At 36.6% G+C, this 27,903-nt stretch overlaps 1 protein-coding gene across 3 annotated transcripts; it reads left to right on the forward strand.

The window, feature by feature from the left end:
* Positions 1 to 5,855: 5,855 nt before the first annotated feature.
* LOC105033466 (pumilio homolog 2) lies at positions 5,856 to 27,528 on the forward strand. 3 transcript variants are annotated; one of them, XM_029261337.2, is made up of 10 exons: positions 5,856 to 6,948; positions 15,942 to 16,017; positions 16,156 to 17,431; positions 17,884 to 18,025; positions 18,146 to 18,253; positions 21,880 to 22,092; positions 22,193 to 22,303; positions 23,471 to 23,665; positions 26,223 to 26,397; positions 27,237 to 27,522. In XM_029261337.2, exons 1-10 carry the CDS (start codon positions 6,325 to 6,327, stop codon positions 27,326 to 27,328), a joined length of 3,012 nt encoding a protein of 1,003 aa, XP_029117170.1. In that variant the 5' UTR covers positions 5,856 to 6,324; the 3' UTR covers positions 27,329 to 27,522. The 3 variants fall into 3 exon arrangements, with proteins under 3 accessions (XP_029117170.1, XP_029117169.1, XP_010906595.1); XM_029261336.2 differs by having other exon boundaries at positions 15,942 to 17,431; positions 27,237 to 27,528; XM_010908293.4 differs by lacking the exon at positions 27,237 to 27,522 and adding an exon at positions 26,694 to 27,145 and having other exon boundaries at positions 15,942 to 17,431.
* The last annotated feature ends 375 nt before the right edge of the window (positions 27,529 to 27,903 follow it).

Here is a 27,903-nt window from a genome sequence, read left to right on the forward strand (position 1 = left end):
TTGACCCACTGGCCATTGGTCCAAGTCTAACGTGATATATTTATTATAGGAAACATGCCCACTTTGGTGGCTTGTGAGGACCAAGGGAAGTGGGTTTGAAAGTATAGTAACCAAGTAACTTGGATTTGAATCTTGGGCTGGACGATGTACTGTACCCTTCATAAACATAGCATGCATGATTTATGATCGTATTAGAACTTCAATGGCTTTGGAGAAACTTGGAGACAACTCTGGTCTGGGCAAGGAATCTAGTTTGTGTGTGACCGTACGTTGTCGATAAATGTGCCAGACTGGCTGCTAGGATAGGAATACCGTTTCTCGATCCGTGACGAGATTCTCGATCCGTGACGAGATTAATTGTCTGCTGCTGGTAATTGAAGATGTCAAATTAAATAGGCAATTGATTTTACTACCAAAAAAAAGAAAAAAGCCAATTGATTTGCATGTTTCGGGCCGGCAATTCAAGTCGGTCCGTAGGATGCTTAATTTATGAGGATGGTCACTTGGATCTTTGGCTTCTAGTTGATGGTTGTTGATCAATCATCAATCTAAGACTACAAAAAGTTTACTCTTTGTAAACATCTAGCAGATTAGGAATTTTGTTTATTCATATGGCCCATATGAAACAAAAGATGCCATTGTGATGAGTTATATAACACTGTTGGAATTTGACACCATGGATTCATAATGATGAGTTCCGACGGTTTCTTGCATGATTGGCCAAGTCCGTCAGTTTGATGATATACCACATAAATTGGCATTTTGATCCAAGATTGTGGTTTTGATCATGAATTAACTGGAGCCTTTGCCTTCTTTTTGAGAAGGTCTTTGCCTGCGTACCCATGTAATTATATTGTCCAAAGATTCTTCAACGCAATAGCTGATGGAGGAACAAGGATAAAATGAAAGGGAATTATATATGGATGAGAAAGAGAATTTGACATCAAATTAGAGGAGGTGTATCACAAGTAAGGTTGTATGCAAAGCTAAACACGTGTTTTATGCGCTTTAATTGAAATGATTTACTTAGAAATCTCCACACCTTAGTCAACGCTGGTGACAATTGGTCCTTGTTCACGAGCTTGATCCTTCCAAAGGATTTGAAACAGTATTGCCATGGTGATGTCGTTAGTCTATCTTCCCCACACGTCAATGCCATGTTGGAATGGAACTTTCCCATTGCTTTAGTACATTTCGCGTACTCTGAGAATCTCTCTCTCACACAAAAGAGACAGAGAAAGGAAAGAGGGAAGGAGGGGGGCGAATGAACTATGGGTGGATATTTCAGATCCATCTTGAACCCACCGATTAATCGAAATCCACTTGTGAGAAAGACGATGGGATCAAGACTTTTATCACAACTTGGTTAGCTTGAGGCCAATTTAATTATGAGAGTGTCAATTAGTTGAATTACAAAGTCTCTTGAATTGAATCGACATGAGAGAACTGATCTCAATCATGCCCTTCACCTGACTAATGCGCCAAACCTTTTTTCATCTTTTTTATTTTGGAATTTTTAATGCAATATGGATCCTAATTCTCAAACAATCTAAAAACAAGCCCGACTTGATTATAATCAGTTTACGGTTTTAGCCCTCAGATCTTATAACTAATCACAACGAATCGTTTGGTCCATGAGATTATCTGACCCTTGGTCCACGTGATTTGGGAGGTAGTGGAGTCCCATGGTCCAAAGAGAACAAAAAATACTAAAGTTAACAATGGATCTGGCAATACGATTAAGATTTATCATATTTTCTTTTCAATCTTAATTTCTTGGCATCCTTTTTCTTTGATCCAGCTCTAGATTTTGAGTACCAATTAAAAGACACACCAAACGGCAGCTAAGTCTAGTCTTTCTTTAAAAGCCTAGCTGAAAGTTTGGCCACCGGCTACCCCAAGAGTCTATAGACCTTGATCCGTTTTGCAACAAACAACGAAAAACCATTTGACAAAGGAATGGAATATCGAATTATCCCATCAACTCCCCTCCCTCTTCCACCCCCACACCCCGCCCCCCAAAAAAACACCACCCGGCCCCTTTATTTTATTTTATTTTGACTAAAGCCGGTGACTCACATAATTCTAATATAAATGCATCTAAAAAGATCAAAAATATATATGTATTTTTGAAATGCTCACTGAAATGCTTGGTGACGAAGGAGGCCATCCAATCCGTTTCATCTACAACCACTTCTCCATCCTTTTGTCACAACTTGATCCATTGCCAAACATAATATTTTGCTTAGTTTGGTTCCCTCACGTTGCCGGTATCTTCTGTTGCAGCGCTGGTTTTCTTGTTGTGGCGCGGCCGTGTATGTATATATGTATATATATATTGATGAGATCTCTGAACGTGCTCCAAAAAAATCAAGGTGACACTCCCTCGACAGCTATCCAGTGGTCTCCTGGTCATCCGAGGCCACACCCTGTGCTCTGCTCTGATCGCCATAATTTGTATTAGGAGGCACGTGATGATAACGACTACCCGGTTTTAAGGGGGGGTTCCTTCCCTCGAAACCAGCCGGTCGCCGGGCAATCCAGCCGGGTACCTACGAAACATAACATCCTCTTAAGTGAAGCTTGGTCTCGCTTATCTAGCTTGCCTGATCATCACGTATCCAACTTGGTTCTTAGAAATAGAAAGTGAAATAAGAATAGAAGTATATTTCTAATTTATAATGCTAGCTACGATGTACACGTCCATATACACGTATATATATGCCTAATAAGAGTATTTATTAGTGAATAAAGATGATAAGTATCATAAATTTCATGCTTAAACTATACTTTTTCTTTTAAGTAAAAGTTTTTGACTCTAGAACGGTCTAAATTATTCAGGGAGGGTAAACATCATAAATTCCATGCTTAATATATAGGTTCTAGAACCAAATAAACGAATTTAAACGATCTAGATTGGAGTACGATTGGCATAGGATTAAATCATAATTATTTTAAATAAAGAAAATTATTTAGGGGGTGTATTTTTCTATGAATAAAAGATTCTTAGCGGTAAAAGCATGTACACAAAGTCATTCAAATTTCAAATGCTTCTCAAGCTGATGATAGTTCGATCCATGATCGCTTGCGTTTTTCTTACATGGACCATGTATGAGTGATCTACATGACGACACAAGTAATATGCGCAAGTGTGATGCTCCGGCGAGATATGAAGCTATCATTAAAATAGCCAGTGTACATGTCTGATTTGTTCTGTGATGGATGCTGATCCTTATCTCTACAAAACACGCTCCATAGGATCCTTGTGTAAATTCTTTCGACTACATTACCATGCTGCCACCTAACTACTCTTAAATCTTCTCTATTCTTTGAGGGCAGAGTCTGACTCAGATATTGGAATGTCTCTTATTGGATACTCTCTGACAAATGAGTTTCCATGCTTTTGCTATTTTAGGTTGAATTAGGTGCATGAGCCTCTGCTCAAGTACAACAACAGGCCTCAAATTTTTCTATCCTAGCTTAGCAGCTAGTAATAGGCTTAGGCTAATCTTGATGAGGCCACCTAACTAGCTCATCACCACGGCCAGGCCAAATTTGAGTGGGCTTAGGTGAGGGCAGGGGTTACGCATTAAAGTTATGGAGTATCTGATTCCATTTCTTCTCTTGGGACTTCTTTATGAAAATCTTTAATTCCATTTTGTTGTGGACCATCATCTCGGCCTCAATTGATTTTATCCTTAGCCTTGATCGAGGATTTGGAGTGTTCAGTCCTCAGTGGTGTAGAAATAGCAAGAGACCAATCATGGCCAATCTGAAAGAGTCAGACGTGGAAATCTAGACCGACTAACTTACTCCAAAGTCTTTGCCTTACGGATGGTAATTCGAACCTTGGCCATGATCGAGATAGTTGGAGATCAGCCATAGCCGATCTGAGGGAGATCTTTCATAAAAGGCAGCTATTCCAATTGAGAAAGAGTCCACCATCTTCATAATTATAGAAAGTCTAGATAAAGAAGGAGATCAAAGCACACATCGAGTGGAACTCAATAGCTAGTTTTGCTTCGTAAATATGGGAGTAATTATCGCCAGCTTGATTTGTGTGTAATATTCGAAAATCGATTAGTCCCTCGGGTATGCACAACTCTAATCCTGTGTTTGGTTGAGGTCATGAGAGGATGGATGGATAGGATTAGAATGATGAATGGCCTCTATCTATTGTTTGATTCAAAAAGTTATAGAAGAATGGATGAAAAAGTAAAGATTATTTATTCATCCTGGTCCATCATTTTGCATCCTTCCAAATTGGAAGGATGAAGGAAGAATGGATGAAGCACTGAAAGATGGACTTTAATATTGATAAAATTATCCCTCATTATTTTTTTTTGATAAAAAAATAATACTTCTTCATTTTTTCATTCATATTATTTATATATATTTATGTATATACTATTAATCATATACTATTAAATTTTATTAATAATTATTTTAATTTTAATATAAATTTTTATAATTATAATTAAATAATTAAATAATCTTCTATTTCTCTATTTATATTTATTATTTTTAATTAACTATTTAAATTAAATTATAAATTAATTAGTTATTTATATAATTAAATTATTAATTATTAATTAATTTATTAATAATTAATTTATAAATTTATGTATTAAATTAAATATTTATATAATTCTTTATATAATTATAGATTATAAAGATTATAAGTTTATATATTATTTATTTATTTAGTATAAATAAGTGTTATAAAATAATAATAATAATATTTTTATCAAATGGTAGGTTAGTAAAATGCTATTAAAATATCATTCATTCTTCTTCTCATTCCTTCTGTACCAAATAGAGGAGGAAATCATTTCTATCCATTTTTTCATATTTTATCAAATATATGAGAGGATGGATAGATTTTTCATCTATCTTTTTTATCCATCCTTTCCTCCATCCATCCTTTATATCAAATAGACGGTAATTCTCTCTCTATAAATAGAGGAGAGCGGAGATTTCAAGATAAGCTCTCAAAAGATCTCTCTCCCTCTTTCTATTCTAATTCTCCCTACTAATTTGAGTGTTGGAGGATCTTCACTGAAAAATACTCGGATCAAGATTTTTTGTAGGCCTTGTTCCCGCTTCTGAAGTTCTCCACTTCAATGCCCTAATTCCGACCAAAGACCAGTTTTTTCATTTTCTGCCAAGTAGATCATCCCTGACCTTGGTGTGAGATTTGGCAGCAACAAATTTAATGGTTGAATTTGCTTCGGCATATAGCTTGGTGGGTTCATATTGCAACCATCATCCGTTCAGAGGAAGAATATGCATCCAACAGTCACAGAATTGCTTCCTCCTTTCTGATGTACAACAAAAATCGGCAACTTATCAGCCGGAAATATCAGAAATTTGTTCTCTTAATGGAGATGCATAAATGGTACATTCCCTTTGCTCGTTCCGGTCTTAGAGCCCGTCACGTGCCAAGCGCGAATCCGGCGCTGCTCACGTGGCACCGGCATTAGAGCACGAGCCAGAAAACGACACCTTAATTACCGGATAACTCCATCCGACTTAAGTTCATTAGAGATTTAGAAAACTTACCAGGTAAGGATTAAAGAATTCCAAAAATAAATTTAGTTAATCCGTTGCATGAATAAAATAAGAATATATATACATATATATATATATATATATATATATATATATATATATATATATATATATTAAAATCGGTCTTCAGTTTGGCAATATCCGAGCATATTACCCTTGCAATAAAACCCTAGAGTTCTTGGGCATAACGAAATCCCATGCCTGGACCGATCTTGACCGTTGGTTCCATGATCAGACGATCGAGATCGTCCGAATCCTCGTGTTTATCACGCGTCCCTTACCTCACTCTTCTTCTCTCTCTCGCAGTGCTGCTACTCGCTTCTCTTCTCACGTCTCCTCGTTCCAAGGGCTTGGAGAATCGAGCGGAGATTCAATGGCGGAATCGATGGCCGATCGCCGATCGCCTCGAGCTTGGGCGTAGAAAGATCGCGCCTTTTCTATCCGATCTCTCGGACGCCCAAGAAAATTTCGCCTCGGCGCCCCGGACGCCTCCGGAGTGGCGATCGGTCATCGAGTCAGGGATTTCGGGTTTCCGATCGGAAAATGGTGTAAATTCTTGTTTTAATGGTGAAAGATCCGAACTTTTTAGCTAAAACATAGTGGGTTTCGGGTTTTTTAGTCTTGGAGCTGTTCAAGTTGCCATCTTTCGATATCTTGCTGTCATTTTTTCGTTTCATTTTGGTGATTTTGAAGTTTAGTTTTATCTCCTTCTCCTTTTTTGGTACTGGAACGGTCACTGAGATCTCCCTGTCGATGCTTTCGGAGATGGGGGTTCGGTCCATGATCGGGAGCCGAGGGGAAGGATTTGGTGGGGAGGAGTTGGAGAAGGAGCTGGGGTTGCTCCTCCGAGAGCAGAGGAGGCAGGAGGCGAGCGATCGAGAGCGGGAGCTGAATCTTTACCGGAGCGGCTCTGCTCCCCCCACCGTCGAGGGATCACTCACCGCTGTCGGAGGGCTCTTTGCCCGGGAAGCCGCCGCCGGCATGCCGGATTTCGCCCAGGGAAGTAATGGGAATGGGTTATTATCCGAGGATGAGCTCCGGACTCATCCGGCTTACCCCTCCTACTACTACTCTCATGTTAATCTGAACCCCCGTCTCCCACCTCCGGTTCTATCCAAGGAGGACTGGAGGTCCACTCAGAGGCTTAAGGCCGGGAGCTCCGTTCTGGGAGGGACTGGGGATAGGAGGAGACCTAACAGAGAAGAGGAAGGGAGTGGCAGCTCGCTCTTCTCGCAGCAGCCTGGCTTCAGTTCGCAGGGGGAGTGCAAAGGGGACCCGAGAACGGTGCCTACTTCTGGCGAATGGCTGAACCGAGAAGGAGACGGACTGATTGGGTTGTCGCTTGGCCGACAGAAGAGCTTTGCTGATATGCTTCAGGTGATTTCCAGTGGTACAAAATATTCGTTCTGTTTCCTTGTAGTATGAACGTTCAATTGCAATTTGACTTTAGTTGATTATTTCCAGTGTACAAATTTAATATTTTCATGTTTTTCATGTTGGAACCTTTACTTTGTATAATATTTCCCGTGAGCAACATCCATGAGGAGTGCGCTTACCTGGTTTTTCTATTTTGTAGCCAGGGACATTACGGTACTTTGTGAGCTTTGTTTGCTGCGGGATTCTTTTTTCCAATCTAATTATGTGATTTTACTTGTACATGCCATTACATGTATCATTTTTCCCCTCTAATTATGGAGGACATTATGTTTCTTGCCATCTCATTCATTTGTAAATTGTTAGTCAAGCAAGTCATTTATAAGTATATGATGAGAAGGACCCAATGTGGGGGCATATTTGAATTATGAATGTTGTTTGGGGAAAAAAATACAAAAGCTGGATTGAAAAAGGTATTTCACATAAGTTGTCTAACATTAAGAAAAATAAGTACTAATACTCTCCGGTCATTTTGGAAACTAAATGATGGTGCTCAAAGTATTTTAACGGGTTTATGCAGACTGATTGCAGTGATTAGAGATGGAAATATTGTAGATTAAGAAGAGTAGCTGAATCACTTGTGGTATGGTGTAACTTGAGACATCAACAATAAGAATGACAATATGAATACATTTGTCTTGTGTATAGAATTTTTTTGTTGGATTTATTTAGCTTTTAAGAGTCTGGAGATAAGGTATGGTAAGGTGAACTATAGGAAGTTTGACACAGTCTCTTATTTCACCAAAGGTGCACTTATTAATATATACTAATATTATTGTTTTCCTCTACTAGCAGTGGGCACTTGCAACGGACATGATTTATTCCAGTAGAAGAATCAATTCATGGACTGCCATGATTCTGTCAATTATCGTTGTTTGGAGCAGAGTGATAAATTTACACTTCATTGATAAATTTACACTTCATTTTAGACTATGTCGTTATCACCTTTGCCTTTCTTAGAATTTATTTGGAGGGTAAATACAGTGGAGTTTTAACTACTAAAAGTTTAGTGTTTTTAGAAGGGAAGTGAAACAAGTCTCACCCGCTTCAAACTGAGATGCTTTCCCATGCAAACATCCAGTAATGTTGGTCCTTTGTATTATATATGGTAAAAATATGTCTTGATATGAATTCCAAACGTTGAAGCAGATGGCAAATCCTAAATATATATGTCCGGATTTTGAGAATCTTATGTTGGGTATTAATGTGAATGACTTCACCCTTTCTTCTATTATTTGTTATCAGTAAAGCACTTTCCTTATACTGTCAACCCTTTTGCAGTTGTCTTATCTTGATGATAGTCTAGACTCCAAATGAAAAGTCCATGCTAAAATTATCTTGATTCGAGGGTGAGAACTAATTTATGGTTCTGTAGAATGAAACAGAAATAAAACTCATTTTTTCAGAAGTAAAATAAAACTCATTTTTTCAGAAGTATACAAGTTTAAAAGGAAGTCATGTGAATTGAATTGTAATACCAACAACACTTATTGTGGATTCTGTAGAAATTTCAAAATCCTATAAAGGTCTGAATCATCAATGTTGCCAACATTGAAGGTTCCTATAACCTTTTGATGCATCAATGCTGGATCCACATTAAATAAGAAAAAGGAAATGTGGAAATTAGCTAAAACAAAAGGATTCTATGTGTTGTTTTCTCTGACAGGAGTGCTGAAGTCAATCAAAGACTGCATGTCAGCATTTGACTCCTTGACCTTTGTAGCCTTTGGAGATCGGAATTGGTTGGTTTGAGAGTTGAAGCATCATGGACCAATCAAACAAATTTTTACACTGGTCAGATGAATGTAGATGAGCTAGAAATATGGGATCAAAATCTATTATCGGTATCTTAGGTACCAAATAAGGATGTAGGTTATATTTCTGAGCTGAAATCAGATGCACAAAGCCATCCATATTTGATTTGCTATTTGAGTATAGAATAAAATCATAATATTAATCCAGTTATTTTTTTCATACTTACATGCATGCATCAACCTATTCTGACATGGCATTTTACCATTTGGTTAAAGCTCTTCTCTTTGCGGCTTCTTTCAAGCCCACTTCTATCCAGGCCATGTCCTTATGTGCATACATCAATATGAATACTCATCTGTTTTCTATCTGCATTTGATAATGCCAAATATGGATATTACATCCCAACTATGCATCTAAATGACCAGTGCGTGGCTTTCATTTCAATGGAACACCTTCTTGCCTTTTTAATTTAACTTTCACATAATATAAATATCCCTTTTATATAAATTGTCTATTATATATATTTTTTGACCCTGGGTTGTATAAAATTTCCTCCATCTTTATTTCAGGATTTGTCTTTTGTAGCTATCACCTGCTGCTTGTGCTTGATTGTTTTTTCCAGTCTGGCCGATATAATGTTATGAAATCAATTTTAGCATTTTGTCTTATTGCATGTTTGTTTGAACCACGATGATTTGGTTTTTCAGCTAGATGTTCTTTTATTCTGGCATTGATGCCATATTTTATTATTCTGTCCATTTGTGGGCTCTCAGTGTGCCTCTTTTGTTCTTGTTTTGTTGTATCTGACTGTCCAAAAAACAAGCATCCCATTCCATCCTTATTTTTTGGCTTGTTGATGTGTTCTTCTTCCTTATTCAGCTATGTATCATGACAATGCCATCTGTATTACTGCTTTTGCATAATTTGAGATCAATTTCATGCTTTATTTGACTTGTTTTATATTGTTAAGCTACAATTCTAATTATCACAGCATTTTTACTTTTTTTTTTCCTTTGCTGAAAAGGAGGAAATGTATTCGGTCTTTTTGGATGAAGGGCTTTATGTCAAAAGTCCCATTAACTAATGAATCATTGTTTCTATGGGTGGCTATTTTGGTGTTAGGATGGTTGCCTAGGTGACATATGGGCCTCACTATGTGCAAGCAAGCCTTGCTTGGGGCATCAAATCATGTACACAACAATACAAACATTGATATATGCACACATGAATATATGCACACCTGTATATAATTACACATATATGCATTCATATGGTGGCATATATGTGAGTTTGTATTCAATGTTTGTGCATGCATATATGTGCATATATTGAATCGTATGAATATATGTACATACAAATATGTATGTACATATCTTTGTGTGTGCTTATGGGCTTATGTGATTGCATACATGTGAATATCTTGTTGTAATTTTGTTTTATAGATGATTCACGTATGCTAATAGGGAAGTAAGATACATGGATCAAGGGGAAAAAATATTTTATTAAAGTTGATGTAAGTTTTAAGCATCAATAAGTGACTGCCAAAAGGTCATTTGCTCAAAATCCTAGAGCCACAGTCCTTCCTCCAGCATGATGGACCATCGAGGAAGCTTAGTAATCTCTAGCACTTGAACTAAGAAACAAATGATATATGTTCTTCTTTTTATTATGTTGTTCTATGCATGGGTATAAACTTTCAAACTAGAATATATATTTGAAGTTGTGTTTAATTGTTTGCATTGATTGTGTATGCTTAAGTTATGTTTATCTCATCAATCAAAATAGCACAAAAGTTCATGGTATATTGAAGTCGTGGAGTTGAAGAAAAAAGACTGAGGAGGGTGATTATCTTAGCGGTAGGTTGAGGGTGAGACTCAACACAGTGGTAAGTTTGATTTAGTCAAGACTTGCTATCAAACATGACTTACAAGAAGTGATAATAGCTTCAGAGCATCTATGAATCTCCAACATTTCAAAGATTTTGTGATCATTATACGTTTGAGATTTTTGTAAAATGATCATAGCTGCACCATTATAAATTTTATAATGGATAACATTAAAATTTTCTAATTTGTTTATTAATACCAAATAGCATTGCTCAGACTTTAGTTTGAAATAATTATTTATCGCATCACTAATCACTATTTCAAGAAGCTGCATATGTGGCCCATATGCATATGCAATCCCCTAGTCCCTGCACATAGGATCTAGGTAGCCTCCACACATGCATGGGCTGTATGGTGGGGCTCCAAAGTGACCTCACACAGCTCAAGACCCATAGGCAGTTAATCCAGTGAAAATGGGATTTTAATCCAGGTCACTGGTACAACCACCAAGAGAATCAAGGAGCTTGGTAAATTGATAACTCCATTTTACCTTTAATGGCAAAAGTGTAAAGAGATTTTGGTACTTATTTTTGTCTTTAAAGCTTTATGGTTTTATAATTTTTCAGATATCAAAGTATGTAAATTTGACATGTATGTACCCATGCAAATGTTTTCGATCTCTGATGGAACTAGGAAAGACAAGTAAGCAAAGCCACTATAGTAGGATTTTTATACGTAAAATACATAAGAGGGGCTGAAAAAGTTTGATTGAATAGTTTTTACTGGTACCAATACCTATACCAACATTTGGATTATACTGCATGCTGGTTTGCCATTGGTCGGATGTGGTACATTTAATATTGACTGTCATGGTTTGGTACTTAAAATCTTGTTCGGTTGTGTGCATGAACAAGAGGCAAGAGTAAGAGAAGAGGTTGAATCTAGTGTTTATTAACCCTCATGGGCATGAGCCAATATGATATGGCCTAGTATGCGTATTGCATGAGCCACAGTATAAGTTATCTAGCCTTAGAAGCCTAAGTATAATTATAAGATTGATCAAAGAGTGGTAGTGATAATCTGGGTTTTGAAGGACATGGTCATAGAAAAAGTGCAGGAAACCTTTTTGGTTTGTTTACAGATAACAGCCTTTATGGAAGTAATTGTATATTCATTAGCTCTTGTTTGTGTGCGCTTGGAGTTGGTGATCAAGAGCATTTACTTCATTTTAACTTTCCACCTTTACTTTTAAATTCTATGCCAACAAATTGAAATAAATACCATACCCTGTATCAAAGAGGTTACATAATTTGCCATAAGCAGCTGCAACCTGCTGCTCATATTACTGATCTGTCATGTTCATTGGAATCATATTTGAATGTAAAGATCATGATACTCATAGGATTTGAAAGGAGAAGTAGGGATTTTAATTTTGGGCCTGCTCTAGATGAAGATTTATCATTTTATTTAGAATTACATTAAAACAACATTGTCGAGAACTTAGTACTGTTAGATTTTTTTTCCCCCTTGGAAGCATGTTATTATGTCTGATATGAAAAAGCGGGAAAAAATGACATCAAGGTGACAGTTGACTGCAGAAACAGCAAGGATAATGACATGAGGAATAAAGAGATTACTATGAGAACCATATTAAGAAGACACATAGTTTGTATAATTGGACTTGTGAAGTAAAATGGGCAATCAACACATAACAATCAAATGAACCCAAATTTTGAGAAATTCCAATTAGGAACTATAGGATAAGGAAAGTTTATCAATTTGTTCTTAGATGATGTTTGCAACTTTTGCGCCGAAGGAGAAAGAATGAGCTGCATTGGTTACAGTATTGTATTTTCACATTAATCATCAACAAAATTATGGATTTGGAGAATCTCATGGTTTAGCTATGATAAGGTCTAGACCAGCATGAGCTACATGGTGACATGGATAAAAGTGTCTGACATTACAAATTCCTAAAATCTAGCAACAACTACATGGGGGGTAGATACCTTCATACATGAATATGTATGAATTCAGTTGCCGATGCCAATGGGCATTGTGGCCACTATTAGCATTGGCTGTTGGTGTTCCATGTTGACATGTTAAGTGTGGTATAGCTGAATTGTCTCATGCTGAACTGTTACCAATTGATGTGGGCTAGCATGGGTGGATCTTGGTATCTGTGTGCCCAATGCCAAAACTTTGTTGGCATGGCACGGCATGGATGGTATGCAAGCTTTTTTGTGCCGACTTGTATTGGCTGATATTGCATACCATTGACCACATAAGGTATTTGTATGATATGGGAGCTTGATACTGAACTGTATCAACATATAGTATAGCTGCTGTCTTGCCTCCAGCAGCATACCTTGTGTTGGTACAGGAGTGTACCATACCGACCACACCCAACCCAACCCATAAGAGGTACATGGTCCAATATTGAGATTGAAGACCTTGTTAGCATTGTTGGCACTCAAAACCTTGTTTATATAGTTAGTAAATATGGGATCCTAGAAGTGCTTTAGTGCTGCTTCACAATATGGTCATGTTTTAGACATGCTTGTCAGACACTACAACATGGATGACCAAATCATTGCAATTTCAGCCTTATAACTTGCAGGGTTCAAAATGTGAGAAAACAATTGAAGTTGTAGGGGGTAGGAAATTACATTCATGGAATGAAAATGTGGAGGCTTGACAGGAGAAAATTAAAAAAGAAACCTATCCATCTTTGGATGTTGTATCTTGTTCTCAGATAGGGCATCTTTTCTGATGATTTAGACGGTTTGTTGGTGTGGAAGCTGTGGGACATCTTGTTCCAGTTGACCTTAAGTAAATGGTTGTGTATGCAAGATAATAAATGGTAGAAGGAGAAGATTGATAACAAAAAAAATGCTTTGAAGGAAGCTGTATAAGTTTAATTTAGGCTTATTCCAGTGAGTTTTATGTAAATTTGTATACGCATGGAGGAACTATGTAAAATCTTTCCTTGCTGATTTAGTTGTACGCAATTTACTTTCTTCTGTGTACTCGTTTTGAAGATTTGTTGGAGTTATATTATTTCTTAAAAAATTTCTCCAAATGAAAATTCCTTGTTCAGCCTTGTTCATTAAGTTATCTGTGGATAAAACCTCCTCTATTCAGTTACACCAACCTGACACCTGCTGGCTGTTGCAGCTTGGAATTTTTTTGCCTCCAGCAAATCTATTACCAACTTTGTACTGGCTGAATCATCATGTTTTTTATTGATATTCATTTCTTTGACCATGTGCTAGGTCAATAAGAAAGGTGCACTGCTCCATACATCCAAAAGTTACCAAAATAATTGTACAATCTTGAAACTGAGCATATACTTGGTTCTTTTCTTACAGAGAATGTTATCCTTGCTCCACTTGGAATTTATGTAGAATCAATTAAACAAAAAGCTTTGCCTTATATTAGAAATGCTCTCTATACGATTGAAAGTATGCTGAGTTCTATTTAATAAGATGCTTTATTATACATAGAGCTTCTCGTTTGCATGTCTCACTAGTTTGTGCAGTTACTTGTTCATCTTTAAGCTTCATATTGCACTATATACTTTTTTGCCTTTTATATTCTGTGCATTTATTGCTTCAATTCCCTCAGTTCTGTCTGGCCGTTTCTACTAGCTTGCTCATTTTATGCAGTGCCAGCTATGCAATTGCTGTTTCTCCTTTCATGTTCCTTTGTTTATAGTCTAATACTTCTAAAGCTGGCTAGGCCTTTGTTTCATAGTTTGCCTATTATATCCATCATCACCAACCAAGTTAGATGAAATTTCTAATATTTTGAAATTTGGATAATTTGTCCACTTTTGTTGTTATTTGTCATGCTGATAAAAGGATGGCCCAGCATATGAGGCTCTTGTCAGTGTGGGGTTATGACAGGGTCAGATGTATATAGCTTTACCCCTGTGTGTGAAAAGGCTATTTCCATGTATCGAACTTAATGACTTCCGATCATAGTGGAGGAACCTTACTGTTGCACCAAGGCTCACCCTCTATTTGTCTTGTCTTTCTCTCTATCAATTTGATTTGTTCTCTCTTCTTTAATCACAATTAATTTATGAACTCTTAGTTTGTTGATATTTTCATCATTATGCCTTATCTGTATTCTTTCTATATAACCCCCTTTTATACTTTGTATTGCTATGACGCAGATCCATATATAACATTCTTCATCTAACGGAGAGAACCTTTTTCTGGACAAATCTTGCTCATTTACAACCTTCCAGCTGTGAACTGAACAATTGGAGGGGCTACCCACCATAATCATATAAGTCAGTGTTACATGACATGACAAAGGGGCAGTTTTCAGATCCTCTTCATGGAGAAGTTCATTCCACAATTTTAATACCCTATTTAATTAGATGTGACTAAAATATCGCTTTTGTGATTTGTGGGATGTGAGCTTGGAGGAATTACTCTGTCCTTCATTTAGTTTGAAAGATAAAACAAGGAAACCTGGAATGGGATATTGCTAGATCTCCTTGAAGGTTACATATAAGAGCTTGGGCTTTTGGTTATTTATCCATGCCCTCCTAATAATTGATGTAGAATGATGGCTAAGAAAGAAAAAAATCGGTATGGTTCTCTGCTCTTGCCAATATTGCTAATTTTAAGTTAACCAATGGAGTGGGAATTAACAAGAGAACAATACATGGGGTAATGATGAATACATATAACTTTAAATTGAACATGATTTAGTCTACGGAAATATGTAACCTAAGCTTAGAATTTCTGAAAGCACCATTACCATAACTTAGAGCTTTAGGACAGCTATGCTGTCTGTGGTAGTCATGACTTCAGTTGTGAATCCTATCTAGTTTCATGATATTATGTTAGAAAAAAGCTCTTTCTTTCTTATTTTCTTAACCTGAACTTTCAAATGATACGGTATCAGATATGATTAAGGCTGTTGAATGCAATGATTTAACTTCTGCAATGCATAGATTTGAATTGTTTTCTTCTCAATCATACACAATCACCCACAGCCATTGTTGTTTGCCCAGCACTTGCATTTAATATAAGTGTATTATTTGTTCATCATTTTGCCTATGTAGGATTGCATATGGATGATGATGAAAAAGATAAATTCTAAGACATTAGCTTGCTAGCATCCATTCTGCTTTCTCATACCCATGCATTGTGTCTACTCTGTCAGTTGCCTTAATTTTATCAAGTTAAAAGCATTAAGAAGTGCTCATTCATCTCGCACATATAAGATCTTAGAATTGTTTAAAGTTCCATGCCCAGTTTTAACTAACAGATAATTAAATTTGGTTTGGTAATATGCTGCAAAGCCTTGATGAGATTTGTCTGTCATATATTACAGGATGACATTAGCAGTGGGACTTCCATGTCAGGCCATTCATCTCATCCAGCACTTATTGATGGTCTTGAACCGTTAGGTGCTGCTGATTCCCATCTTGCTCTACATAAAGAAATTGCATATTTAGATGGGCAACAATCTGGTGGATATGCCCAGAGGGTCCCTGGACTTCAGAATATTGGTGCATTGACATCTCATAACTCTGCTTCTGTTTCAGGTTCATCCCTGGCAAGAAGCACCACTCCTGATCCTCATGCGGTGGCAAGGGCTCGCAGTCCTTGCCTTCCACCAGTGGGTGTTAGGCTTAGTGTCAATGATAAGAAACATAGCAATGGCTCATCTTCCTTTAACGGTGTCTCCTCTGGTATAGCTGATTCTGATGATCTTATAGCTGCTTTATCAGGCATTAGCTTGTCATCTGCTGCTGCAATAGACAATGGCAATATTTCCCAGTTGAAGCTTCAAAAAGGAACTGACAATCACCAGAGTTTTCTCTTTGATTCACAAAGCGGCCAAAACCATATTAAGCAACATACTTTCCTGAAAAATTCTGATCCAGAATATTTACATATATCCTCTATTCCACAGTCTTCTAAGTCATATGCTGATTCAGCCAGGAGCTGTGCAGGTCAAATTGACCTGAGGAGTTCGGTTCCAAGGACAAATGCATCTGCTGAACCACATAGACTCACTGGTGGTTCACCCACACAATCTCAGAATCTTGATTGTGTGGATACAGCATTTGCAAGTTATGGATTGAGTGGGTTCTCTGCCAATCCTGTGCTACCATCAATGACAGTAAATCAAATTGGCACAGGAAATTTGCCTTCCTTGTTTGAAAATGCTGTTGCTACTTCTGCACCTGTATCTCTTGGTACGGATTCCAGGGCCTTAGGAGGTGGGATATTTGCACCACCACATTTAACTAGTCATACAGACTTGCAGAATCTTGGTCGAATTGGTAATCAGACAGCAGCAACTCTTCAGTCACCCATTGCTGACCCGCTTTATGTTCAATATTTGAAGGCAGCTGAGTATACAGCGCAAGTTGCAGCAAGCCGTAACAATCCTTCTGTGGAAACAGGTTTTGTTGGCAATTCATATATGGATTTACTTGGATTCCAGAAAGCTTATGCAGGGGCATTGCTTCAACCGCAGAAACAGTATGGGATGCCACTTCTGGATAAATCTGGAGCTCAAGGTTTCTATGGAAATCCTGCTTTTGGCCTTGGCATGTCATATCCAGGAAACCCTTTAGCAAGTCCTATTATTTCTCCAGTTGGACCTGGCAGTCCTCTTAGGCACGGTGAACGCCACATGCAATTTGCTTCTGGCTTGAGAAATTTAACAGGAAGTGTCATGAGCTCATGGCATTGTGACCCAACTGGCAACATGGATGAAAAATTTCTGTCCTCACTTCTGGACGAGTTCAAGAGCAACAAGGCTAGATGTTTTGAGCTTGCTGAAATTGCTGGCCATGTGGTTGAGTTCAGGTATTCCGAACTTGCATCCAGATATTGGCATTTTGATATTGTTCTCTTTGTCATTTTAGATGATGTCATCATTGATACTTAGTAGACAACACCATGTTTTTTTTTTTTCTCATGATGTTTCAGAATCATATAGCTTGGATGTTATACTTGCTTTACACTGAAATGTGGTACATATGTATCTTAGAAGGCAAATGGTTTATATACAAATTTACATGTAAACATGCATGCCATTTTGTTATTTGGGCAACCCAGAGCTGGATCACTGATATATCCTGATGGAGTCAGTTTATTGGCTGTTATCATATGATCCTGAATGCAAATTGATGTTTACCATCTACTGCTTCAGTTGCTATCCTATGATCTGGATTCAACAATTCTGCTTCTATATCTTCTATAATAGTAACTCATCAATGTATTTTCTATAACTAAACAGCTTTATTTGTTGTGTCCAGTGCTGACCAGTATGGAAGCCGTTTCATACAACAGAAACTTGAAACAGCAACAACAGAAGAGAAAAACATGGTTTTTGAAGAAATAATGCCTCATGCACTTTCATTGATGACTGATGTGTTTGGAAATTATGTGGTCCAAAAGGTAGCACCCCCACCTCCCCCCGTGCTTGGGTTCCCTGTGCAGTTAGATTCTTTACTGCTAGATTTTTGTTACCCTTGAGGTGATTTTTCAGGAATAGCTTATAATTTGCCTTTATTTTAGTTTTTTGAGCATGGGAGTGCAGCCCAGAGAAGGGAATTGGCCATCCAGCTTAATGGGCATGTGTTGGCTCTCAGCCTTCAAATGTATGGCTGTCGAGTAATCCAGAAGGTATCTTTAACTCAGTAGATATCATCAGTGAATATGCAGTAATTTTATATCAGCTCTCTTTTTACGAACATGATCCTGTTTACTCTGGTTGGTTTTTTTGGTTGTGCCATAAGTGTCTTGCTCTTTGCTACTCTGATAATCAAGTTGAAGTTTGGGAGAATTTACTTTTGTTCATATAAGTGGTACTGATAGCTGTTTGTTTATTTGGTTCACATACTTCACATTGCTGCCAAATGAACGTATGTCCTAGATAAGCTCTTTAAACAGATGCTAACTGTATGACCTTTTCTCCTATGAACACCACCTTGTTGTGACTGACCTCATCTTTGAACGAGTGAGAGAGAGAGAGATAATTCCTTGTTCACACTCGTTATTATCTTTTCTTTTAACCCTTCATACTTCCTCACCTCCGAAATGGTGAAATAACAAAAATCAAAAGTAAATTGCTTTCCGCTTTTGTGCTTTCATGTTTCAACCTGCTTATTCTTATAGCTTGTTTCTCCTCCTGATTTCTTGTGTTCACTGTTCAGAACCACTTCCAGCAGTTGTCTCACTGAAATTACTGTTCTAAATGGAATGAATATGCATCCGCAATCTGATAGGAGTCATAGGACTGTTTATCTGTAAAAGCCACCATAAGGCATTTAATAAAATTGCTTCTTCATTTAACTTTCCAGCCATAACCTGGAACCTTACAATGCCTAGATCAGATTGCTCACATGTCCTCTCTGTTGTTACCCCTCCCTTCCAAGTGGATTGGTGCAATTGAGACACTTTTATTTTACCTGCTGTTGTCAACAGAATGTAAACAGTTAAGATTTATGCCAACAATTATCCTGGCTATTGCAGTAGGAGAATGACTGAAAATGATCTTTGCAATCAGAGTTGCCCGATCATGGGACCAATTCTCCTCCTTCAGCTGTACACCTTTGATGTCATTCCAAATAATCTCAGATCAAGTCAACTTCTAGTCATTTGTCAGGAAGAAGATTAGAGCACCCGTTAGGATGCTTTCATGAGAATCATCGAGAATTTTAGTGTTCCCTGTCAATAAGCAGACAAACCATTGTTCTCATGGAAAGCGCATTGTTGCAACGCTTGAAGAAGTTAATCGCACCAACTATACTGAGCTGGTAAAAGAAACTTTTCCATGTCCCTGTAAGTTCTCTGCCCCTTGATTAAAATAACCATGCTCATTCAATTTGGGAGGATAAATTAACAAAACCAGTAGAAGATTTGGGCCCTAGAGTTCGTAAAACTACTGAGAATTGGCATTGTTATGAAATATGATAGTGTAAAAAGTAATTACATATGTGCAAAAAAGGCTGTAGGATGTACTCTTTGCAACTATTTGAAGTTTGTTTATGCATGCTTAAAAGAATCCATCACAATTCTTGCATTGGCCAAGACCAACCGATCAAGGGTGCCAATATTTTAAAGAAAGGCAGTCTCAAAGTATATGTGCTACTTTAGCTGTTGAAAGGGACCAAACCAAGATACGCCATCGTAGTACTGGGCTCCATACTGCTGCCATCTTGTTAATGTGTCGGTATGTCTAGTATGGGGGCTGATTCAGCATGCTGAATATCAGTGCACCCTCCATACCGCATCCTGGTATGGTATGCCCCTTATCATCTGTATAGTATGGTACGGCATACTTTGGACCAAACTATGGTCGAGTACTCTTTTGTAATGATTATGTCAGATTAGACCAACCAAAATTGTAAGGAAATTATCGAATTCATTTGAAAACAAACTTGAATACTTGGTTTTTAAGTAATTGTTGATTATTGCCAATTTTTGGTGCTGCTTTTAGTATTCTCGATCAGAAATAATGTAAATAGAGCAATGCTGCCTAGCATACAACTTGAAAATTCCTCATCATGAAAAGTCTGCCCCTTGATAACCTGCCAAGTCAGCAGATGGCTTCATGTAGTTCTTGTCATCAAGGTTTTAAATCTCATGGGATGGGACTATTCCGGTTTTTCCATGGAACGGGATGCGCCGCTGTCTGGCCACATCTCAATACTTGGGGCAGAGGATGTTCCAAGACATCCTGATTGGGATGTCGGGATGCTAGCAAGATGGCCATGTCCCAACATATGGGATAGTATCCTGTTTTGGTGTCCCACGGGACATGCTACTAGGACATGAATCCTTGCTTATCATGGAGATTCTTCAAGTTTTCTTTAGCTATTGTCATTCCATATTTTAGAAAACTGTTACTTATACATGGTCCACCTGTTCAGATTTTCAGCATACCTGCTTTTAGAAAACAATCTGTTAAGCATGACTTGTACGGAACTTTTTGGACAGGACATTCATTCAGAAAATCAAAATAAAAATTTGAACCCTGTTAAGCCCTACTCTTTGAACCTAGCAAGCAGATCTTTTGGATCTATAAAAATATGCAAGTATCCTTAAAAGAAGATAAATCTATTCCATGGAAACCTGAAATAAGTGATTAGAAACAGCTCTGTCAGAAATAGAAAGGTTCTTTAAGGAGCATCTCTTGGACTCTTGTGTGCTTGCGGGGCACAGATGGGACTTAAGAAGAACTTGTACTTGCTGATGGGCTACTTATGAAGGTGGACTGTGAATGAACTCAATCAATCAATCAGGGTTAAGCTGGAAATCTGGATCTCAGGCATGTGAGTGGAGATGGAGAAGATAAATATGGTGAATTGTAAAAGATTTTCTTGAAATATTGTATATGTTGACTTTTCTGCTGGACATTGGAGTGATCTAATGCTATGTAAGGCTCTGATTATAGTTAAAAATTCATCAGGATGATGCTTTAAAAATAGGCTCCTAAGTAGATTTTTTCATGAGTATGTGTAAAGTATGATTACTATCTTCAGATATGAGATTTTCTATGTTAGGAATCTTTTTCCATTATATTCATAGTCAAGCCATCAATTTCATTAGGAAAAGGATGCTTGGAATTTAGAATACAAAGGCATATTTGAATGCTGATTTCAGTGTGAAGTTCTAATTGTTTGTAAGACATAAAACGTGTTCAGCTGCTGACATCAAAGTCCAGTCTTAGATGTAAAACATGTTCAGCTGCTGACATCAAAGTCCAGTCTTAGATGTAAAACATGTTCAGAACACTCACACAATTAATATCATGACTATTTCGTACTTGATTATTTGCTAAGAGTTCAGATATTTCTTATGTTATATGTTCCATCATTACAAGTACCTTGGTATATAAATAATGGCCTTCGGAAATGCACCATCAGGTCCTTGTTTGCTCAGGTGTGCTACTCTCATATTAACTACAGTAGATATTATTTTATCGGCTTGTCTTTCTCCCCTCATTCTCTTAGCTCCATTCTTGCTAAAGAATGTTGCAATTAGTTATTATATGGAGATGGTACTCATGTGCACCATGTTTCTGGAAGGTTCTAAAAATATCAACTGAACTTACAAAAGTTATATTTTGACAAGTTGAACTAGAAGAAGGCTTTAAGTATTCCGATACATTGTACTTATCATATTTTTCTGACGTTCCTTTTGATCCTACTCGAATTAAATGTATAAATTTACATTATAATGCACATTGGTGGCTCAACATAATTCTCATGGCGCATGTCAACTCTACGTACATACAATTGCTGCAGGCAATAGAGGTTGTTGATTTGGACCAGAAGACAAAAATGGTTACAGAGCTCGATGGCCATGTCATGCGCTGTGTACGTGATCAAAATGGGAACCATGTTATTCAAAAATGTATTGAGTGTGTCCCTCAGGATGCAATTCAGTTTATCATCTCAACCTTCTATGATCAAGTTGTGACTTTATCAACTCATCCATATGGTTGCCGTGTGATACAGGTACAAAAAATCTTTCTTAAATTTTCTTGTGTGCATTGATGCTTGAATGTGTATATTAGTGAACGCTTCATGGACTCAGCATTTTGCTTTCCTTACTCAGAGGGTACTAGAGCACTGTGATGACCCTAAAACCCAGCAAATTGTGATGGATGAAATTTTGAACTCTGTTTGCATGTTGGCGCAAGATCAGTATGGCAATTATGTTGTCCAGGTGTGTGGTATCTTTGGAGTTTTCTGATACAAAGTTTCTCACTGTTTCATCTGTTAGCTTCTTCTCGTTACAAGCTAGTGCGTTACATTTGTGTTATATGATCAGTAGATTTTCTGAACGTTCCTGATGTCCATTTGGGATTTAAATTCTGTTCTGTTAAAATTTTGCATGGTATGGTTTTTTTGTAAAATCAGTAGTTATAATGAAATTCCAACCATTCTTGACTATGCCTGAGATGGTCATATTTAACCAAACCAAAAGGACATTTTTTTAATATTACCATCATTTGCAAACATTGACAATGCAAGTATACAGTGCACTTGAACAATATTCTTGCATGCTAAGAGTTGAGCTACAAAAGACATATCCTTGTATGGAGCTTAACATGGACACTTCCGTTTAAGGTTGGATCCTGCCATAATCCTATGTATCAGAGCCTTCTTCAAGAATTTGCCATGAACCTCTTGAAAGAGGCAATTATTTGAAAGTCTGCTTCAGATATGGACCAAGAACTCCTACACTTTTTGCTAATCAAATAGGTTGTATTTGGAAACATCCAATGGTTTGTAGATCATGCATTTCTCCCAGTAGTCAAAGTTCCATTCTCTGCAGTTGAAATATGGGGTTTTGTTGTCTAGAGTACGATATAGTGACTGAACTGAAGCAATCCAATCCTATGTCTTCAGCATTTTGTTGAAGAGATCCCACAAGCTTGGTAGGAGGCAGAAAGGGTATGCTTTTGTTTTGTTTTGTTTTGTTTTTAATTTTTTTGCTTATATGATGTAAAGAGAAAGGCACTTTGACATATAAACTGGATATTACCTCCTGTTCTATTGGACCACGGTCAAATATCCAATCTCCTTATGTGATGCATTCTTTGACACTGCTGCTTTGCCTCGCCAAACTTATAATGTTTACAGCCTTGGCTTCATTGTTGCTTGTTGAAATTTTTTTCTGCCTAGAATATGTGGCATTTTTGGATCTGCATGGTATCTATTTGTATCTGTTCATCTCTCTCTCTCTCTCTCTCTCTCTCTCTCTCTCGATATCTGCTGCATCATAGCATGGTATATAGGGTTCACCAGACTTCATTGTTATGGCATTTTCATGGTTTATAATGTGTGCTATTATGGATTGCTTGCTTCTATGTTGCTTGAACGATAACAGCATGTATTGGAGCATGGAAAACCTCATGAGCGATCTGCCATTATCAAGAAATTAGCTGGACAGATAGTTCAGATGAGCCAACAGAAATTTGCTTCCAATGTTGTTGAGAAGTGCTTGACTTTTGGTGGCCCTGAGGAACGTCAACTCTTGGTAAATGAGATGCTTGGTTCCACCGATGAAAATGAGCCTCTCCAGGTTTGTTGTTTGTGCCATTTATTATGAGTTATGACATAATTATAACATATGTATAACATTATCCATCTTTCCTGGAAAAGTAAGGTATGGGATCCATTGTCTGCCCTGTATTGAGTATATGTTGTGGCTGCAGTTTTAGTGGCTTTACTTTTTGTACATTTTCTGATGTAGTGAGAAATTTTCCTTATATTCCTTGGCCATCCAGCAAGAAACTTTATAAGCTGTCTTTTTTCATTGCATGGTAGCAAGCCGCATGACATGAGCATTCATCCAAACTCCCTCTTGTGTATGTTACATTATTGTTTTTGTGAAATATGTGAATTTTTGTATGTTTTAAATTGGACAAAATGCTTCTATGGTATTAGAAAACCGAACAATTTTGCCATTCTCATTATAACATTTGCTTTGCTACAAAATTAATATAGTTGGAAGTCTGTAAACAATGCCTTTTAGCCAAACCATGCTGTAGCTAAACTGAAAAAGAAAAGGGAGAAGTTAGCAAAGTTAGCAGAAATTAACATGTCTAGCACTTCAGAATTTGGGAGTTACAGATGAACTGCAGTTGATGCTGTAAGTGCCTAGGAAATCAGAAACAAAGAAAAATAGATCACATGACATGTGGGATTAAAACATGATAGTATCATAGTAATATGTTACTTATCTGCAACTGTGAACAGACTAGCTGGTCTGAGTAGTCTAAGATTTTTGAATAAGTATTCTGAACGGAGTCCAATGCAAGATAGTTTGCTGAATCCAACTTTGATTGTAGTGCACTAAATGATTGGCACAACCTATCAACAACATGGAGGTAGTTATATGTCCTATTTGGAATTGCTGTTGGCGGTAGAGTTTTTGGAGCTTTTGAAAATAGGATTTTTGAAAAGCAGAATTTTTAAAAGTAGAGTTTTTTTCAAAAAGTTATTTGCTGTTTGGTAACCACATTTATAAAGTGCTTTGGAACTTGAACATATATTTGATAAATAAAATAAAAAAGTGCTTTTAGTATAATAAAATGACAATAAGAGACATTGCACGGTATTGTACAATAGAGAATGATATAATATAATAAAATATTATATATTAAAATATTATTATCATATAATATAATATAATATTAGAATATAATATAATATAATTATAATTATAATATAATTTATAATGTTATATAATATATTAGTTATAATCTAATGTTATAATATAATATAATATAATATATTATTATTAAAATATTGTTATGTTATATTGTGTTATTATAATATAATAATATTGTAATAGATAATATTATATGTCTATAACATAAATATTATTACATTTCTAGATATTATTTTATTGTATAATAGTATTATATATAATATAGTATTATTATAATTATGATGTAATATATAATGTAATATAATATGATGGATTATAATCTAATCTAATAATAAATTATAGTATAATAGATTATATTATATTATTATAAAATAATAATATTATATTATTAATAAATATTGTTGTATCAAATTATATTTTAATAAGATAATATTACTATAATAGATTATATTATATATTTATAATATATTATAATATTAATTTATTATTATATTATATTTATAGTATAATAATATAATATGATATAATTATGAGGTTTGTTAGTGGGTATTTCTGTCATTAAAATAATTTTATTTAAATCAAAACAGCTTCTCGACATTAATCAGAAAGTAATTTTGGGGAAAGCTTCAGAATAGAGCTTTCCCCAAGTAGATCTTTCTAGTTTTCTGGCCAAGCTAAAACAGCTTCTCGATTTTTTATCAAACATTACTGTATCACCCCAAAGTATTTTCTGAGAGCTAGAAAGTGCTTTCTGGCACTCTAAAAGCTTAGCCAAACAAGGTCGAACTCTCTCACTATTCCTATCAATGGATCTGAAATTTTTGAATGATTGGAAGAAGCATTTAGACATTTGAATAAAGCTTTAATAAAGTGCTGTTGTTAGTTTATACAGTTTAGGCCGATGACATCCTAGTGAACTTTGTTAACAATAGTTGTAAATGATTGGCTTGGTTGTTAAGGAGGTAAAATTTGCTGCTTTTGTAAAAATTATGGAATATATATACATTCTTAAAATTACTCATGATTGGCAAGCATGCCCACAAGGTTAGGAGATTTCTGTGAAGGTTTTCTATATTCATTTGTGGGTATGACTGTAAATTGTTTTTGGTGCCTTAGTGACTGAGACTGCTTTTCCCCTAGCTCTGCGGCTTGTTGCTGCCTTAGAGATTCAGCTTCCTACATCAAAAGCTACCAGCTTCCTATGTCAAAACTCACTTGAAAGTTGTCAACCTTATAGTGGACATTGACACATTGAGCATCATCATGTTTAATTATTGTCTTTGAAATTAACAGAATCAAGAATTAATTCTATATAAATTAGTCATATGTTGTTTTGTTCCTTGTAATCTAAGAATCCTACTAGTGTGAAACTGTTCATAGATAATTACAGACATAGATATATCATTCATTGAAATATTTAGGCATTTAACTTATTTGCTCCCCCTTTTCCCCATGTGGATGGCAGGCCATGATGAAAGATCAGTTTGCTAACTATGTTGTACAGAAAGTATTGGAGACATGTGATGATCAGCAACGTGAGCTGATCCTCTCACGAATAAAGGTCCATTTGAATGCACTGAAAACATATACATACGGAAAGCATATAGTTGCTCGTGTAGAGAAACTTGTTGCAGCTGGGGGTAAGGCGTATTTCCCTCTACTTTTCCTTTCACTCAGTAAATCTATGTTTCCTTTTGCAGTCAAAAGAAAAGCCACCTATGTGATTTTACATGGGTATGCTAAGTTCTTTAATCATGTATATTCTGGAGTGTATGCTTGCTATTCCAGCTTTTCTACATGAGTTTTGCTTATAGAGTGGTAGTGGATTGTGTTTCTACAAGCTGGTCACTTTGCATTTCTATTTTAAGTGCCTCCTCTAAGTTGCCCTCCGTTCTCTGAAATTTGATCCATCTACGGTTTTTTCTTTCTTCCACAGAGAGGAGGATTGGACTGCAGTCCCCATATTCCTCTTAGATGGCATAGGAACAAAGTTGTACAGCTAACTGAGGCTAGTGTAAGCTCCGTCTTTTATCTATCTGTTTAGTAGGCAGGTACAAGCCGGCTGAAATAAAAATGTTGCTTGTACTGGAATTGTACATTCTGTAGTTTGAGGTTATAGTTTATATGCCAAGACTTGGCTCAGATGGTCAATATACCTGATGCCCCTGAAGAGGAGATAAATGCCTGTACAAGTTTTTAAGGGTGTAAAGAGATGGTAAAGAAAAGATGCATATGTTAGAATGACTGTGCAAACGTCATGTTGTGGAGCGCTGTCAGTTGTTTAGGACTTTATTAGAGATCTTAATTCTCTTTGTTTTTTATTACTCATGGGATTTTGTAGTACATGATAAACAATTTTCAAATGCAGTTTTACTTGTTTATGGACAAGCCTTCTGGTTTTATTTAGCCTATAATTTTCTCCATGATAGGTTTTATATTGCCTCATGATTCGGCTAACAAATGTCATCTCCTTTTACAGTTGCTGATTGCTGTGTTGCAGCTGATCCTGTCTCAGTCTTATATAAAGTCTGCTTTTCTCTTATGATTTGTTTCGCCGGTATTTTCTATTGAAAGTTCCTCTTGAAGCTCTAATTTGGTTCCTGCTCTTCTTGGTCTGGCTGCTTGTGTTGATGGCTTGGCTTTCGAACTCATGACCTGGGAACTTGGGTTTTTATCACACTTACCTGCCTCTGTAGGATGTTTTGGAATTTTGTGTCCTAGGTAGATAAAACTTGGTACAGCTCCTAGCTTCTGCCTGAGAGTTATGCTGTACTTTCAGCTCTTTCATTTTATCTAGGCATTTCTTTGAGAAAATATCCATCGACAGCATATGTAGATTAATTCTTAATGCTATCGCTTGGCATGTGGTAAGCTGGTTGCATGTAATAGCGATTTCGGATGCTAGGATGTTGTTATAGGTCGTAGGTAGGTTTTAATGCGCAGGTGTTGCCCACTTCCAGGATTAGATTGATTTTGTACGATATATAGCGCTTGAAGAACATGTTTTACGGTAAACACAGAACTAGTATTTTAACTTGAGCCGTCAAGGTACACAAATAACCAAGTCTCCTATTTGATCATATAGGACACTACGAATCAGTTATGCTACAATAGTTACTGAAAGTATTTGGGGAAAAACCACCAGT

This window comes from Elaeis guineensis, chromosome 10 (assembly GCF_000442705.2).
Source record: "Elaeis guineensis isolate ETL-2024a chromosome 10, EG11, whole genome shotgun sequence".
Classification (NCBI taxonomy): domain Eukaryota; kingdom Viridiplantae; phylum Streptophyta; class Magnoliopsida; order Arecales; family Arecaceae; genus Elaeis; species Elaeis guineensis.

Excerpts from the sequence above, each read along its gene's own strand:
- LOC105033466 (XM_029261336.2), top strand. The coding sequence starts at position 6,325 with ATGCTTTCGGAGATGGGGGTTCGGTCCATGATCGGGAGCCGAGGGGAA. Across the intron at positions 22,093-22,192 it reads ATGGTTGCCGTGTGATACAG|AGGGTACTAGAGCACTGTGA; the intron begins GTACAAAAAATC and ends TTCCTTACTCAG. Across the intron at positions 22,304-23,470 it reads ATGGCAATTATGTTGTCCAG|CATGTATTGGAGCATGGAAA; the intron begins GTGTGTGGTATC and ends GAACGATAACAG.